Source organism: Talpa occidentalis, unplaced genomic scaffold (genome assembly GCF_014898055.3).
Source record: "Talpa occidentalis isolate TD23 unplaced genomic scaffold, MPIMG_talOcc4v2.1 talOcc4.15, whole genome shotgun sequence".
Lineage (NCBI taxonomy): Eukaryota > Metazoa > Chordata > Mammalia > Eulipotyphla > Talpidae > Talpa > Talpa occidentalis.
In genome coordinates this window covers 40,434,449-40,450,010 of record NW_023601543.1, presented here as the reverse complement: position 1 = coordinate 40,450,010, position 15,562 = coordinate 40,434,449, and the positions used below count along the sequence as shown (strand labels likewise).

The 15,562-nt window shown below is 39.3% G+C and overlaps 2 protein-coding genes across 2 annotated transcripts in view; both read left to right on the top strand.

The window, feature by feature from the left end:
- The first annotated feature begins 6,345 nt into the window (after nucleotides 1-6,345).
- POU3F4 (POU class 3 homeobox 4) lies at nucleotides 6,346-7,489 on the top strand. The gene has a single exon (XM_037513010.1). The coding sequence runs from the start codon at nucleotides 6,404-6,406 to the stop codon at nucleotides 7,487-7,489; it is 1,086 nt and encodes a 361-aa protein (XP_037368907.1). The 5' UTR covers nucleotides 6,346-6,403.
- A 1,176-nt stretch (nucleotides 7,490-8,665) lies between these two features.
- The window catches only part of CYLC1 (cylicin 1), a 67,018-nt gene continuing 60,121 nt past the window's right edge, over nucleotides 8,666-15,562 (top strand). The window contains exon 1 of the mRNA XM_037511628.2: nucleotides 8,666-8,793. Within this exon, the coding sequence (XP_037367525.1) occupies nucleotides 8,666-8,793 (128 nt within the window). The remainder of the gene's footprint in view (nucleotides 8,794-15,562) is intronic.

The window sequence follows — 15,562 nt, the reverse complement described above, 5'->3', positions numbered from 1 at the left end:
GAAGATGGAGATTTTAAGAGCACTCAGAAACCAACACCCTTCCTCCAAGAACTAACATAACAAAAATTGCAACAGAAGCAGCATTAATATTCTTGTTTAAAATATGGCTTCCCAAAATGTCTCTGCAAAGTGCACTTTTGCAAAATATCTTTCTCTCTCTGTCTCTCTGTCTCTCTGTCTCTCCCTCCCTCCCTCCTTCCCTTCCGCCCTCCCTCTCTCCTCTTAAGTATATAGTTAATCTTTCTTAAAATCCCCATTTTCCTACCCAGTCCCTCTGGGGGAAAAAAAAAGTCGAAAATTCTGAATAATGTTAACAGGTTAAATAAGGTCACTTGTTCATTTTCAAACGTGATGTACTTTAGATTCTTGTTCGCTGTGTGATTCAGAAATAGTAACGTGAGCACCAAACACTCAACAGATTATTTACTAAAAGTCTTTTCCTAGAATGAGCCCATATTCTAATCTGTTATCATGCTTCCTTTAGTCCCATCACTTCTCAGGGACAGAAACAGTATTAATTGGTTCAGTTAAATATGCTTCACTAAGGAAAGAAGGGGGAGGGACCCAGGCAAAAGGAAAACACAATCTCAGTCATGAATGAAACCCCAGTACCCTTACAATTTTGCACGTTAAAACCTTAAAGCATCCGCGAAAGAGGAACTGAATTTCAATTTAGGGTGGCTCTATAAACTACAGAAATGAAGTATGAAAGGAGTCTAATGTTCAAGTAAATAAATGTACTGATGCCTCAAATTGCCTATCAGCATAGTTTTAAGTAATAGATCACCTCTACAGCCCTATGACCTATGATTGATCATGCAGCTGGAACTATTTTTCTCTTCTTTGAATACTCCCACCATTTCTGACTTTAAGGAAAAAAGAAAAGTAACAGTAAAATTTAAAAAAAAAAAAACCTATCATTTATATTTAGAATCATTCTCTGACACTATTAAAAAGAAAAAGATAGTAATGTAATTCCATGTAGGTTCTTTATTTTGTAAAAAAAGTCAACTGGATTCTTCAAAACTAGGCTCCATCTACAACTCAAAACTGTCAACTGGCAAATGCCACAATGATTTCTAGACATTCCCAAATTCTCTTGCAAGGAAAATGATAGTCATTCAGAATACTACACAATATCTGTCTCTATAGACCTCTTCCCCCAGTACCCTGTAAGATCAGGGTTCATCCACTGATGATAGCAACGGAGAGGGGAAAAATGACCTTAGAAGAGAAACTGCGACTGGATCAAGGTGATCTTGCCAATTCAAACTTGGGGGTAAGCATTCTTTCCCAGCATAGTGAAGGTCTCTATTGTCCCTGTATATCCTCTAGTCATTCTGTCAGTGTCCCAGCCACACAATGCCTCAGCATTTTCTCATTGGCATTCGATTTCGTTAACAAATGACTGGTGTTCTCCAGGTTGGGGGTATTTGTATTAAATTTTTCATGATGAATATTTTATTTATAAAATTACCATATTTCTGCTAGGGCATTTGGTATGTGCTATCACCCCTTCCCCCACCTCTTTTTCTCTAAAGATCCTTTCCCTCACTTTCAAAGAAATCCAACAGTTATAAAAATAATGAACTAAATAAGCTTGAATTGATATTGGTTAATGTCTGCTGATGCTGTACATTTTTTTTAAAATTTCCCCCTAGAATATTACAAGGTCAACAGCACTTTATCTTCCCCCATGCAGTTTTTGTGAGGAAGAGGAGGAAGAGAAAGGAGAAGCAGAAAAAAGGAGGAGGAAAAATATAAGAGGAATTACAATGGGCAAGTGATCTGAAGGGCAGCTGTGTCTCATACTGAGAACATCTCATGAGCTCAGTATACAGTCACCAGGAGAAAAAAAGCTTCATTTTCTGCTGCTTTCAGAAGTTGTTCAATTGTTTTCTTTCCCTTCTAAGCCCTTCCACCCTGGCTTATATATACATGTATAATGTATCTTGCCTCTATCAATCCCAATCTAACTCGTCCTCTTTCCAAAATGAACTCGAAGGAGAAGTTTTCAATCTCAAAGTCACGCCTAGAGCCATGTCCTACCATCTGGAGTTTCATGCTGTATTAAACACATTTAAATCTGGCCCTTTGGACTTCTTTCCTGATCCCTCCCCAACCTCCTGCCAGGCCCTGTCCCAGACCGCCTCCCAGTCCCCCAATTTGTAGGGGTAATGAGAATGCTTCCTAATCTATACTCAAATATGAAATCTACAAGAAGCATAATCCCCATAGCTGGTGCTGGCACTTTCTGAAAGATCCTGGGTGTAGGCTACCCAACTGCCACCATGCTAGCGTGTTTCCACAGAAGCGCGACTTGAACCACATTAATCTGCTTAATTTCTTTTGTGAGTCCTCCCTTGTTTGGAAAGAGGGGAGGAGTGTCTGCGAAGATGCTCAGGAGTTGGTATGTATCCTTAAATCTTGTGAGGAAGGAGAGGTACTGTGAATCCCCAGGTTAAAAAAAAAAAAAAAAAAAAAAGAATGAGCATGTAAGTAAACCAAACCAGTCTGACGTGGTTTTAGGAATTAACTGCATTGCCCTCTTTGAAACGGAACAACAACGTGACATGTAAGGTGGGCTAGCAAATTGTGGTGTGAAGGCGACCCAAGGAGAAATGAAGCTGGTGCCCTGTGCTGACCTGGAACTGAATCGAAATCTGTGCTGATTTGCTGGTGATAGGTATGCGGACTCGCTAAAATTACAGTTTGTTCACTTCTAAATCGCGCGCCTCCGTGGGCGACATTTAGCTGCCCTAGCGCATTGGGTTCAGCAGCTGTTATTATATTCAAACCATAGCTTTGGAGGGGGTGGGGTAAACCAGATCTAAGGACCCAGCAGTGGAGTAAGATCTGATTAAAGAGAATACCAAGCTGAGTATTTTGCCCAGCTACCCAAAAGAGCAGATTTACCAATGGTAAATTTGACTTTAAGGCAAAATGCAGTCTATGAAAAATAAGTTGCCAGCTCTTTGCAACAGTAGCTTTGCATGGACATTTTTTTTTTCTCCCATGTCCAGACGAGGTCGTCTATTGAATGAGGCTCTTTTATTTTGCATAGGGCAGGGGATTTGTGACCATGGTCCCCCCTTTTATTCCTCTCTCTATGGAAACCCAGATCATGGGGAGAAATATGCAAGGCTGAATAAAGAGAAGCCTCAGAAAGGAGCGCTTGAGAGCGGCATCTGTTACACTTGGGAAGTTAGACTGACAGGAGAAAGCGAAGGAAACCTCTCCAGTAGATTAGTTAGAACAGCAAGAAGATTTGACTATATGCAGATATATTCTCAAAAAAAGTTTACCTATATGCAATAGAAGATTGTAACACAGCTGTTAAGAGGATGTGATTGAACCTGAATACAATATGTGGTATTCATATTCATTGGAATTAATTTTTTAAGATGGAAGGAAGGAAAGAAGGAAGGAAGGAAGGAAGGAAGGAAGGAAGGAAGGAAGGAAGGAAGGAAGGAAGGAAGGAAGGAAGGAAGGAAGGAAGGAAGGAAGGAAGGAAGGAAGGAAGGAAGGAAGGAGGGAGGGAGGAGAGAGGAGGGAAGGAAAGAGAAGCTGTTGGTTTTATTCCTAAGAGACGCTATTTTTATATAGGACTATAAAACCAGTGTGTGAAAAACCTGTCTTTGGGCGCAGACACACCCTCTTCCTTATTGCTCACCTCCCAGCCTTAAGGCATATCATCTGAACCAGTTGTGAGCGGCTGGCAAAACCCATTGCCCACAGCAGAAGCCACTGGCAAAAGGAAGCTTGATTGTAAGAACTCAGGCAGTCAAAATTGTAAAAGAAACCCCTTCTTCAAGCATAAGCCTTATCAATTGATAATTGCTTTACCCCCCTGAATGGCCAGATAAGATTAGCAACCCTTTCACTCAAACACTGCTGCACATGACTACGAAGGGGGGGGGGCAGTGAACAGGGCTACTACCACCAATAACATGGCAATGATCATGATTTTTTTTTTTACTTGTATGGTTTCTTCAATGTGTTTCCCTCTGACCACTAAACTGATCTGACACAGATTGGCAAATGGATCCTCAAACAAGCAGCCTAACAGAGCACCAGAAAACTTTTAACTTTTATTTCTTTTTGATTTTAAAAAAAAAGTTATTATATTCCTGCAAATGAATATGCACACAGTTGGCAGTAAAGAAATCACATTCCTTGACAGAAAAATTGAAGAGAGAGAGAATAGATGCTAAATTAAATGTAGATAAACCTCTACAATAGGACACAGCAAAGGAAAACAACAATTTAAATGGAGACGGGGAGGAGGCATGGCAAATTGCCCTCTCTGCCAATAATTACTAAGTGTTTATCCTGTTTTTCTTTTTAGGAGAGAGAAAGGGAGGGAGGGAGGGAGGGAGGGAGGGAGAGGGAGAGAGAGAGAAAGAGAGAGAGAGAGAGAGAGAGAGAGAGAGAGAGAGAGAGAACTCAAGGAGATGCCAGGTTTCCCTGCCTAGTAAACACAGTTTACATTTACCAATAAAATCTCATATTGCTCTGTGTTCTCATAAGAAATCGCTCATTTCACATGAAATAGATGCTCTTTAGCTATATTAAGGTATGGCAGAATAAGCTCACCTTGTTTTTATTTTTTCTCATTTTCTTGCATTTTCTTCAGATCTGTCTTCTTAGAGAAACTAATGCCTTAATGACTTTCTGGTAGCTGCAAGCCTTCTTTTATTTCTGCTAAATATATGAAAATGTATGCAAATTTAAATCAAGCTTAACCTAGGAGCTCTTGCAATATATTTAATGGAATTTTAAACCAATAAGGGAACTCTTATGCCGTATTCTATAAGAGCAAATATAATTACACAGCTAGGTTATTTCCAAAATTATGCAATGAAAGGTCATTTTTTAACATCAGAAATTATGTTGGGTATCATGTTGGGTATGCTCTTTCCGCGCTACAATAAATCCAAAATATTTATTTTCACCCGAATCTGCTTACAATCAACGGCTTTGCTGGGACTGTGGACTTTACTTTCCCTAACTTATAAAAGCTTAGGAGGAATTAAGTCTTCTTTTTTCTTTTAACCAAAATGTAAAAACAGTCCTGTCTTCCCAAGCTAAAAGAAAATTCAAACTTAATACCAAATAGTCAGCTCCTGCCTGCGTGCTCGCTCCTGCGCTTCTCTCTCTCTCTCTCTCTCTCTCTCTCTCTCTCTCTCTCTCTCTCTCTCTCTCTCTCTCTCTCTGTGTGTGTGTGTGTGTCTCTCTCCCTCTCCCTTTACCTCTCTCTGTCTGTGTGTGTGTGTCTCTCTCTCAATGATTACAATTTAATTCAAGCTATCTGAAATCTGGGGTTGGCAGCAGGACTATGTCACAATCATTTTTCCTAGGTGAAAGCATAGGGCACGTTTATCAAGAAAGTTTTCTGTGTACCTATTGAGTGTCTCTGGTGAGTGTAAGGGAGGGCTGTACACTGCAGCAAGCTTTGTTTCTGAGGTAAGTTGTGTGGCTGCTGCTAGGAGCTCATTTGGAGCAGTAATAAAAAGTAGGTCTTCCATTTGACCAACTGGATTGGGAGACAAACCTCAAAATGATTGGAATTTACCAGAGCACATTAGATTTTATTTTTCCTGAATTCCTCATTCTTCGTGCCCTAAATTTTTTTTTTTTTCAGAAGAAATCAGCATCTCTTTCTTAGATAATTTCTGACCTTGGTACAAGTTTCTTATAAATGATAAAATGATTTAATGAATCTTAATATTTATTATTGGAATCATGGACTTCAGTCTTATAGGTGTAAGGTCCTATTGAAGACTATCCCTTGCTCAAAGTTTGTAGTGAGGTTTCCTTTTGCAAGCTCCCCCTATACAACTAATCCAGAACGCCTGAAGAATCTGAGAAAAATTCTTATTCATGAAGATCTATCCAGATGACATTTAAACTGATTATATTATTTCCTTAATATGCTTTTCTTTCTCTAGGTTAATTTAAATAATCTGAAAGGAGTTGTAAAACCAGTTTGCTGCCTCAGCCCCTACTCGTCCCCCCAAATACACACATAAACACGCATCCCTCTCATCCTTCCCCCTCCACTACAAACACCCTTGAAGTAGGGAGGATGGTAGAGAAGGCTAACGAAATATGCTGCTGCCACTCAGCGCTCAGCAACCAATGGAACCAAATGATTTGATTCACTTCCTGCTTGAGTCTCACTGAAACTCTCGAGCTTCAGCAGCCTATTTTGAAAGAGATCCCGTCCTCCCGCGTAGTCATTGGTTAAACTCAAGGCAGGCCAGGCAGAGACGCTCTGCTATTGGACGCAGAGGGTGCCTGTAACTCTCACTCGCGGCTTTGGCTCCCCCGCGCCGTAGATGTCAAAGGCTGAAGCTGCTCCCTTTTCCACATTATAACTAGTAGGGGATCCTCACCGACTATGGCCACAGCTGCCTCGAATCCCTACAGCATTCTCAGTTCCAGCTCCCTTGTGCATGCGGACTCTGCGAGCATGCAGCAGGGGAGTCCTTTCCGAAACCCTCAGAAACTTCTCCAAAGTGATTACTTGCAGGGAGTTCCTAGCAATGGGCATCCCTTAGGGCATCACTGGGTGACTAGTCTGAGCGATGGAGGCCCATGGTCCTCCACACTAGCCACCAGTCCCCTGGACCAGCAGGACGTGAAGCCCGGGCGTGAAGACCTGCAATTGGGCGCGATCATCCATCACCGTTCACCGCACGTCGCTCATCACTCTCCTCACACAAACCACCCGAATGCCTGGGGGGCGAGCCCTGCTCCGAACCCGTCCATCACGTCCAGCGGCCAACCCCTCAACGTGTACTCGCAGTCTGGCTTCACTGTGAGCGGCATGCTTGAGCATGGGGGCCTCACTCCACCGCCAGCCTCCGCCTCATCACAGAGCCTACATCCAGTGCTTCGGGAGCCCCCAGACCATAGCGATCTGGGCTCGCACCACTGCCAGGACCACTCGGATGAGGAGACACCAACCTCGGATGAATTGGAACAGTTCGCCAAACAGTTCAAACAAAGAAGAATCAAGTTGGGTTTCACGCAGGCCGACGTGGGGCTGGCGCTGGGAACATTATATGGCAACGTGTTTTCACAAACCACCATCTGCAGGTTCGAGGCCTTGCAACTGAGCTTCAAGAACATGTGCAAACTGAAGCCGTTGCTAAACAAGTGGCTGGAGGAGGCCGATTCATCTACAGGGAGCCCGACTAGCATTGACAAGATTGCAGCGCAGGGACGAAAGCGCAAGAAGCGAACCTCCATTGAGGTGAGTGTCAAGGGCGTACTGGAGACGCATTTCCTCAAGTGTCCCAAGCCTGCAGCGCAGGAGATTTCCTCGCTGGCAGACAGCCTCCAGTTGGAGAAAGAAGTGGTGCGTGTCTGGTTCTGTAATCGAAGACAGAAAGAGAAAAGAATGACTCCTCCAGGGGATCAGCAGCCGCATGAGGTTTATTCTCATACGGTGAAAACAGACACGTCCTGCCACGATCTCTGACTGCAGGAAGCGAAGAAGCAGCCGGCCCCACTGGGAGCAGCGCGAATTTCTTTTTCAGTCTCACTTTCGTTCGGTCTAGCTTTATTTGCGCTCTCTCTCTCTGTCTCTCTTTCTCTCTCTCTCTCTCTCTCTCTCTCTCTCAAAACAGGTGATTTTAACTCACATTAAGAAAGGAAACGGGTGCGCGCGCGCGCACACACACACACACACACACACACACAGACACAACACACTCATTCAGGCTTCCCTAATGCTGACATACAGTTACATTAAGCAGTTCAGGCTAGGACCTCATAGTCCCTGCCGCCCATGCAAGTTTCCTCCAACCTTTTCTGCTCACCAATACATATTGTTTACTTTGAGAAAGATTTGTTTGGTTGCTCCTCTCTAGGCTGAGTAAGGAGTGTAGTAACATGGGGCGGGGTAGGGATGTGGGAGGTGGGGGTGGGAAGACAGATGTGTGCCTCTGAATAACCTTTCAGCGCCTTGGTTATAGCAGCTGTATTTCAGGTGAAATTTGTTTTACAATAGACTAGTTTTGCATTTTTTAAAACTTCGATAGCATTTCTAAATGTCTGCGGTGTTTTACTAAAGCTGTACACAATATTTGTGAGATAATTTGTATCTAATCGACCACTCAACATTATTATTATTATTATTCCTTCATTGAGCTGATAGTTTTTTAATTGCTTAGAAAAGGGAGGGGAGTCTGGGAGGAGGAAAGGGAAGATATGCCTACGCATTCACCCACCCCTATCCCAAATCTGTGTAGAGAAAATATAATACAATAGGGAGCGTTTATAATTATATCGAAGTTATATGGAGGGATATATCTCTCTATACACTTTTCCCGGGGCGGAGTGCCTAGGATGGGCAGAATAGGCAGATTTATTAGATTTGCAAACCAGCGCAAAGTTGGTGAGGCCATTCCGAAGTTTTCTGCGCTGCCTCAGGGAACTGTGGAGCCCCTGCGATGTTCCTCGGCACAGATCTGGGTATCCGGGAAAGATTTGGTCGCGAATCCAGGAGAAAAAGGTTGGCCCGAGGAGCAGAGAGGGATCCGCACCTACTGAATTCCGGAAACGCTGGCAGTGGGCGCTTGCACCAGCCTAGCGAAGCGCCAGACTGAGGACTAGCGCTAACGCACTAGCCCCGCGATCGCTTTCGCTGGAGATTATGGCCGGAAGACGCTGGCTACAGACAGTGTCAGCGCCTCCCAGTTTGGTTCATCTCCAGCTCACTGGTCCGAGTGAGAAAGCCTTAGGAGGGGTAGCAAGGCGCTTTCTACTCAGCAGAGAGCGACAGTGAAACTATTGGTCACAGGGATTCCGGTCTAGGCGTGCAACCGTGTCCTCTCCGGGTTTCTACAGCTGTCTGTAAGTGGTTTCAAGTGGAGCGGACTCCGAGCCTCTGAGAAGCACAGCTGGTAGAAGCCCACTGCGTCTATTGAGGTAGCTAGCGAGTGCCTGGGCGGCTGGGCTTCCTTCCCTTCTCTTTCCTCCCCTTCCTTCTTTCCTACGTTCCTCCCTCCTCCCTCCCTCCCTCCTTCCCTCCCTCCCTCCCTTCCTTCCTTCCTTCTTTCCTCTGTGTATATGTGTACCTGTGTGTATATGTCTGTGCGTGTGTGTGTAGTTAGGTGTGTGTATTAATATTTACAGAAAACAAAAACTACAAAAAAATCTCGCTAGGCTTTTTAGAGATCCCAAAAATATGCAGTTGCTGAGGCTTTATTTCTAGCCCTTATTCTCACAAGCCAGGTCCATAGGCACACCTCATTCCCAAGGAGCACACTTGTGCACCACCAACCAAGCATCCAACACCCGCAGCTGCCCCTCCCGCAGTACCTGGCTGGGGGCTCCTTTACACCCCTGCCTGGCCGCCTGGTCTGACTCCTGGCACGGTTGCAGTAAACAAAGCTTCAAACTACCTAAGGACCAGAAGCCTCAGGCCCCCTTTTCTGGATGTTACTAGTATGGGCTGCCAGGCCTCTGGTCTCCCCCAGCTGCAGGTCCAATGCTTGCATAAATTCAAATCTCAGACCCTTTTTCATTTTTGTCGACTCTCTGCATTCTGTTGGTAGTTGGGTTTTAGTTTCCGGTTTTATTTTAATTTTTTTTCCATGTTGAGTTCATATTTTACAACTGTTAAGGTTTTTTGTTTAGATTTTTTCAATATTTTTTTCTACCGTTAAGCTGTGTGGTTCAACCTAAGTTAACCCAAATATTTCCGCCGACTTTATAATTGTACAGTTTTGTATATTAAACGTTTTTTGAAGTTATTAATTTAAAAAAGATCATTTAGTTTATTCATTTAGTAACTGATGTATAATAAACGCTATTTTCATTAAGAGTTGCTTTTTCAACTATTTTATTCGAATTGCCTATTGCAGTTGCCAGCAATTATTTATTTTCAATAAATTCTGCATTGTGTTAAAAAGAAAACTCTCAAAGATGAGTTGGGTGTCAAAAGAAAGACAATTTGTTGTAATGTTTGATGTGAACCATTTTAGTCAAGCAGTTTATATTGACACAATATTTTATTGTTGTAAGAGATTTAAAAGGTTTAAATAAAAACATTTTTCCAGAAATCTTTTTTTTATTATTATTCTGGCTTTATTGTGTGGTGTACACACACAGTGAAGCATTCGAACAGTTACATTCTGGGTAAACAGCTCATCTGCTTTGGTTCAGGTTAGAAATCATCAGTCATTGTTTTGATTCTTGATTCTCTCCCTTTGATCTTTGGCCTTAAACAAATATGAGAGAGACAGAGAGACACACAGAGACAGAGAGACACACAGAGAGAAGAGACCTAGTATTATTATAGCACCCATGTTAAAGGTCACACAAAACACACCCCAAATGATGGAAATCAGTCCCGGAAGGGTGGAAGGCAGTCCAGGCAGGGAGTTTATTTCAAGAGGTGCAATCTTATTAATATTCTCCAAAAGGAGTCTCTCTCTCTCTCTCTCTCTCTCTCTCTCTCTCTCCTCCAACAGATAAACCCTTCTCTGAACCTGCCCCTCCTGAACTGAACCCAGACTTTTGCTGAGGCTTTCATATCACCTTGTTGGCTTCACCCACCTCTCTTCTTCCCTGTTCTCTCCAGGAACCCTTCATAGGTGAGTCCATTCCCCCTGATGAGAGATGGGAAGATTAATACATATAAGAAGTGTTTTTTTTTTTTAATTTATTTATTCTTAAGACACCCTGGGCCCAGCAACTATGATAAACTTTTGACTACTTAGTGTTGCCCAGTAAGGCTAAATTCTGTCCAATTCTTATCTAAGTTTGAGGGGCAGGAAGTATACATGAAGATATTTGGAAGGAAAGTCCCATTTATTATACTCTTATTCCCATTGCTACGTACCATTTTACCTCTATTATTTTATAGGACCCTCCCTAAACTAAAGGACAGTTACCTGTAGTGATGGGTGAGGAATAACTTACTAAATCAGAATTAGTTATGTTTTAAGGCTTTGTATATACATGTATGCCTTACCCCAATTTTTTTAGTGGACACATATATGCAGTAAATAGTACATATAACTATAGAATTTCAGCAGCAAAATTCCTCTCAATTCATAACCAAAGTATTTTTTTTGTTAGACAAAGAAACATTATTTAATCATTTTAATAGGTATTTATTATCACATGCAATATCTTGCAATTTTCAGATTGCCTAATGATTTACAACAGCACACTTCATCATAACATGTGAGTGTTGTATATGAATATGCTACATGTTGTGTATATACTCATGGACATATCTCTCTTTATAAATTATACTGACTTTATACAAATGTACCTACAAGACAAAACCCATAGTCTTAAACTTGTTGGTTCTATTTCTATTTATACAAACTGAACTCTTTCTCTTTAAATATCCTATAAAAATTTTAATTAATTAAAAAGTTTTTCTTAACCAAAGTACACAGAAACCAACTAACAGTATATACTGAATTTAGTGGGTACATGAGCAGGTATTTTAGAAGCTGCATATTTAAATATACAGATACAAATATTTGTCACTATCAATACTTTACTATGTATTACTGATAAATGAATATATATATATGTAATACATATTTATGAGACTTGTTTCCTTTATGACCTGTTTTCTCTCTCTTAAAATATAACCAAGACCTAGTTGGCCCTTAAGATGACCTCCTTATCAGCTGCCCTGTATCATTAGCATAACATTTTCATTAGAATTCAGACTAAGTTGGTTCCTCTGCCTGGGACTTTCCTTCTACTGAAGTTGCCACCATCCAATTCCCAGCCAAGGCCTTTGTAAGAAATAGAAGCTTTAGCTGCAGTTTCTTTCAGGTGTTTGCAGCAATGGTTCTATCTCCCATAATAAGAATTGGTAGGTTAAAAAGGAAGAATAATAACCATATTTAATGAAATGAAAGAAAAAAAAAATCATTCCCATCACCTGATTAGAATAATAGAAAATGAAGAGATTATGGAAGGGATAAGATGAGAAATAAACAAGTGCTCATGTGGTACAGATATGTAAACAAAGTCAAAATTCTAATCATGCGTATGTAAACATAAGTTGATGAACTATATGGCTTTGGCTCTTTGCATGGATAACAAAAAGAAAACAATTACTAAACTTTAGCTTGTATCTTTACTTTTTTTTTTTTTTTTTTTTTTTTTTAGCTTGTATCTTTACAACAATAAAAGAAGAGAAATACTACACCTGGAAATTGGTTTCTTATTTTTAAAAACAAAAAGTTAGGAAAAATCATTGCTTATATTAGTATATGAGCTGTTTTTATCATTCATAAAATCAAACACTATTCCCTTGTACTACTTAACATTTAGATATCTTCCTTGCCTCCATGCCAGACTTTTGTTGTTATTTTAATTGTCTGAAGGCTATATGTGGAAACATAAATTTATGTTTTCATTTAAAATGTATTTTAGTAAGGGAGGAGAATAAGAATGGTGAGAATGGAGAAGTAGGAACTGTTTAGAAGTTAAAAAGTAGTTTCCTAAATAAAATAATGTATTTTCCACTTGTCATAGTTTTTTAAAGACACGTAGTAATCTCAAAATCATAGAAATTATTTACATGATTTAAAATTTAAAAATACAAATATATGACACTCTCAAAAATTTCTTAAAATGAAGTAAAAGTAACAATGCAAAACAATACTATGTGAATTGGTAGCACCCACAATCACCCATTCTATAAAATAAGGCTAGAGCATTCCTTATCCATGCCCCAGATAATAATTTTGAAAATAACAACTCTCCAACTTACTCTTTGCAGATGTTAAATTTTAAAACATAAAGAAAAAATAATATAAAATATTTTAAATCACTAAAAGTGATTTTAATAATTTGAAATAAAAGTATGTTTTTAAAAGAGCCCTACTGGTGGAACATTTCTAAAATAAGGAGATTTTTCTAAAAGAATACTGTCTCAAAAACAAAATCCAGTTTAACATCTATTACCTCTAAAGTGGGGTAGGGTGATTATATACAAGGGACCTAGACTATTATTTCTGTAAACAGAATCCACAAAGTTAAACCTGTGTCTTCCAGTGAAAAATACACTAGGTCACTATGACTTCTTTCATAAATATAAATATAGAACTTATACTCATTCACACATAATCTAACTCACTAACTAGAACTTGAGTTTCTCTTTACAGCACAACTTATTATCAAGGAGAATTTAGTATCAGATAGGCTCACCTTGGGAGCCTTCCAAAAGGATATTTTTAATCAATTATCAAAAAAAAAAACATTATTATGAAGTGGCCACACTTTCCCCTCCCTCTACCCCTGCAATTGCACACAACCAGGGTGACTTAACAGAAAGTAGACTGTCCTCAAAGACAAGAAAGAGATCAACTCATTGACCTATTCAATTAGTCATGTCTTTTTATCTCTCCATCTACTCAAGCTGTGTTCACACTTTTCTAGTATAGCCAATTGAAAGGAGAAAAATATGACTCTATCAAACTCTTTTTTATCTATATAAATTAAAATAAAACCTAACTTGAGTGTTCCTTCTCCAAGTTCTGATATTACTTAATAAATTGACTGTTTTGCAAATTGTCATCCTGTAAGCCATGTTTATTATATAAGCATCGATTCCTGGAAGGAAAGGGATTATATAAATAATTTTCATATTAATTGCATCACATCTTCCAAGTTATTTCTCGCATACTGGAAAATTTCTTTATAATTGGCTGGTTATCTCTCAGATTTGATTAGCCTTAAAACAGCTTTTGCCCCACCCCCTTTTCACAGGTTGTAAAAGTAAGGTTGTAAACTGATTGTTATTATGCACCACCTAGACCTGTATTAAAAAGAGGTTTAGTTCATAGCATTTATATCTAGTAAAAGACTTTAGAAAACCAAACACATATTCACACCACCTACTAACATCACTGCTTAGTATAACATTTTTAAAGCACAAAAAATAGAAGGCTATGGACCAGGGGCAGTAGTGATATCATATTATCTATCATATTATTATAGTGATATCATAAACCTATCTGGGTAGACAGAGGAATTTTTTTTTTTAGACTTCTCAAAGTCTATTGTGGTGTTGGTAGTACATTTATTTACTTAATACCAAACTTTGTTTTCTATATTGCCACATGAGAACACATATGCATGCAGGAGGTCAGAATCAAAAACAAAGGTCTTTCTTGAACCAGAAATATCCTAGAAAAATAAGCAGAAAAAAATATTTATGAAATCCATTGGCCGAATCAAGGAATTTGTTCAGAATAGGGTACAATAACCCTTGGTGATGGAGAGGGGTTGATTGCTTGACAGTGAACAGAAATGCTTCACAAATAAATTTTTTTCACCTAAAACAAAATCCACCTTAAATTTTAACTAAAATTACGAAATTCTGAGTTTTTGGTATGAGAATGTTTAAAAGTATAGTTAAACTTATTTCATGTTTTCATTACTTATCTTCATTTTCCATGTTACATACTGAGGCAGAAGACCCAAACTTCTTCAAAAAGTAAAGCTAAATTATTTTTTCAAAGTAGATCTTCACTGTGCATGGATGAATGGGCAGCGTTGGCTCCTTAGGTGTCCCTTACTGGCCTTCTTAAGACAGGTATGAGGATGTTTGTATAGAAGGAATTGCAGGACAAATGACCTGGTGCCCACCCTGAGAGCTCTCTTCCACATTTTAGTCCTCTGTTTCTACATGTCTTTCCTGACTTCATGTATTTCTATGGAAAACTAATGAGCTTTGATTTCAATGGATTAAAAATCTGTCCACAAGTGAATAATTTCAAAATTACTGATTTGAAATAGTTTTATTTTCTGGATCTTTCTGTGTGCATCTGAATTGTACTTTGCACTGTGTATATACACATGATTTAGAGAGCTTGCACAAATAAGACTTCATGATAAAGGAAATAAATCTTTTCAATTTATGCACTACTTTTTCTCTGTAAAGACCCTAGACACTTTAGAAGTGACATATACACTGTGCTCTGCAACAACCAATGTGCAAATCACAACAAAATGACCATTTCAAGCCACACAAAATGACCACACTCAGTTTAGACAAAATTCGTTAGTATCAGTAGGATTTCCATGGGTTTCATTCATTGCTGTGTGAGTGTATGAAATCACACTGTTCACACAGCAAAGGAAGAAAATCCTACATTTTAAACTCAGGTTATATATAGGAGGGAAAAAAAAAACACAAAATGAATTCACACACATTCAATGGTTGTTGAGGTTAAATTTTGTCTTTGAATCTTTGTACAAAATCACCTATTTTAGTTACTGAAAGACTAGTGATAATTAAAATTGTAGTGTAAGATATGTCATATTTAAAACAAAAATTTTTACAAACATCTGTAGAAAAAATACTTCAACAGAAAAATAGTCAATTTAAAAATCACAGTCTCTCTTGTGTTCTAATTGCGTATATATACAAGTACCCAATTTTTGGACAAATTTATTTTAAAGTAACCATTGATACTATTCTGAAGTGATTAATCACTATGCCAGTAAATCTCCCAACTGTCCCCTGCAACCTCTGACAACAGCCACATTTCAGTTTGTATTTTAT

Bases quoted from the DNA above. Each gene is read 5' to 3' on its own strand.
- POU3F4 (XM_037513010.1), top strand. From the start codon at position 6,404: ATGGCCACAGCTGCCTCGAATCCCTACAGCATTCTCAGTTCCAGCTCC.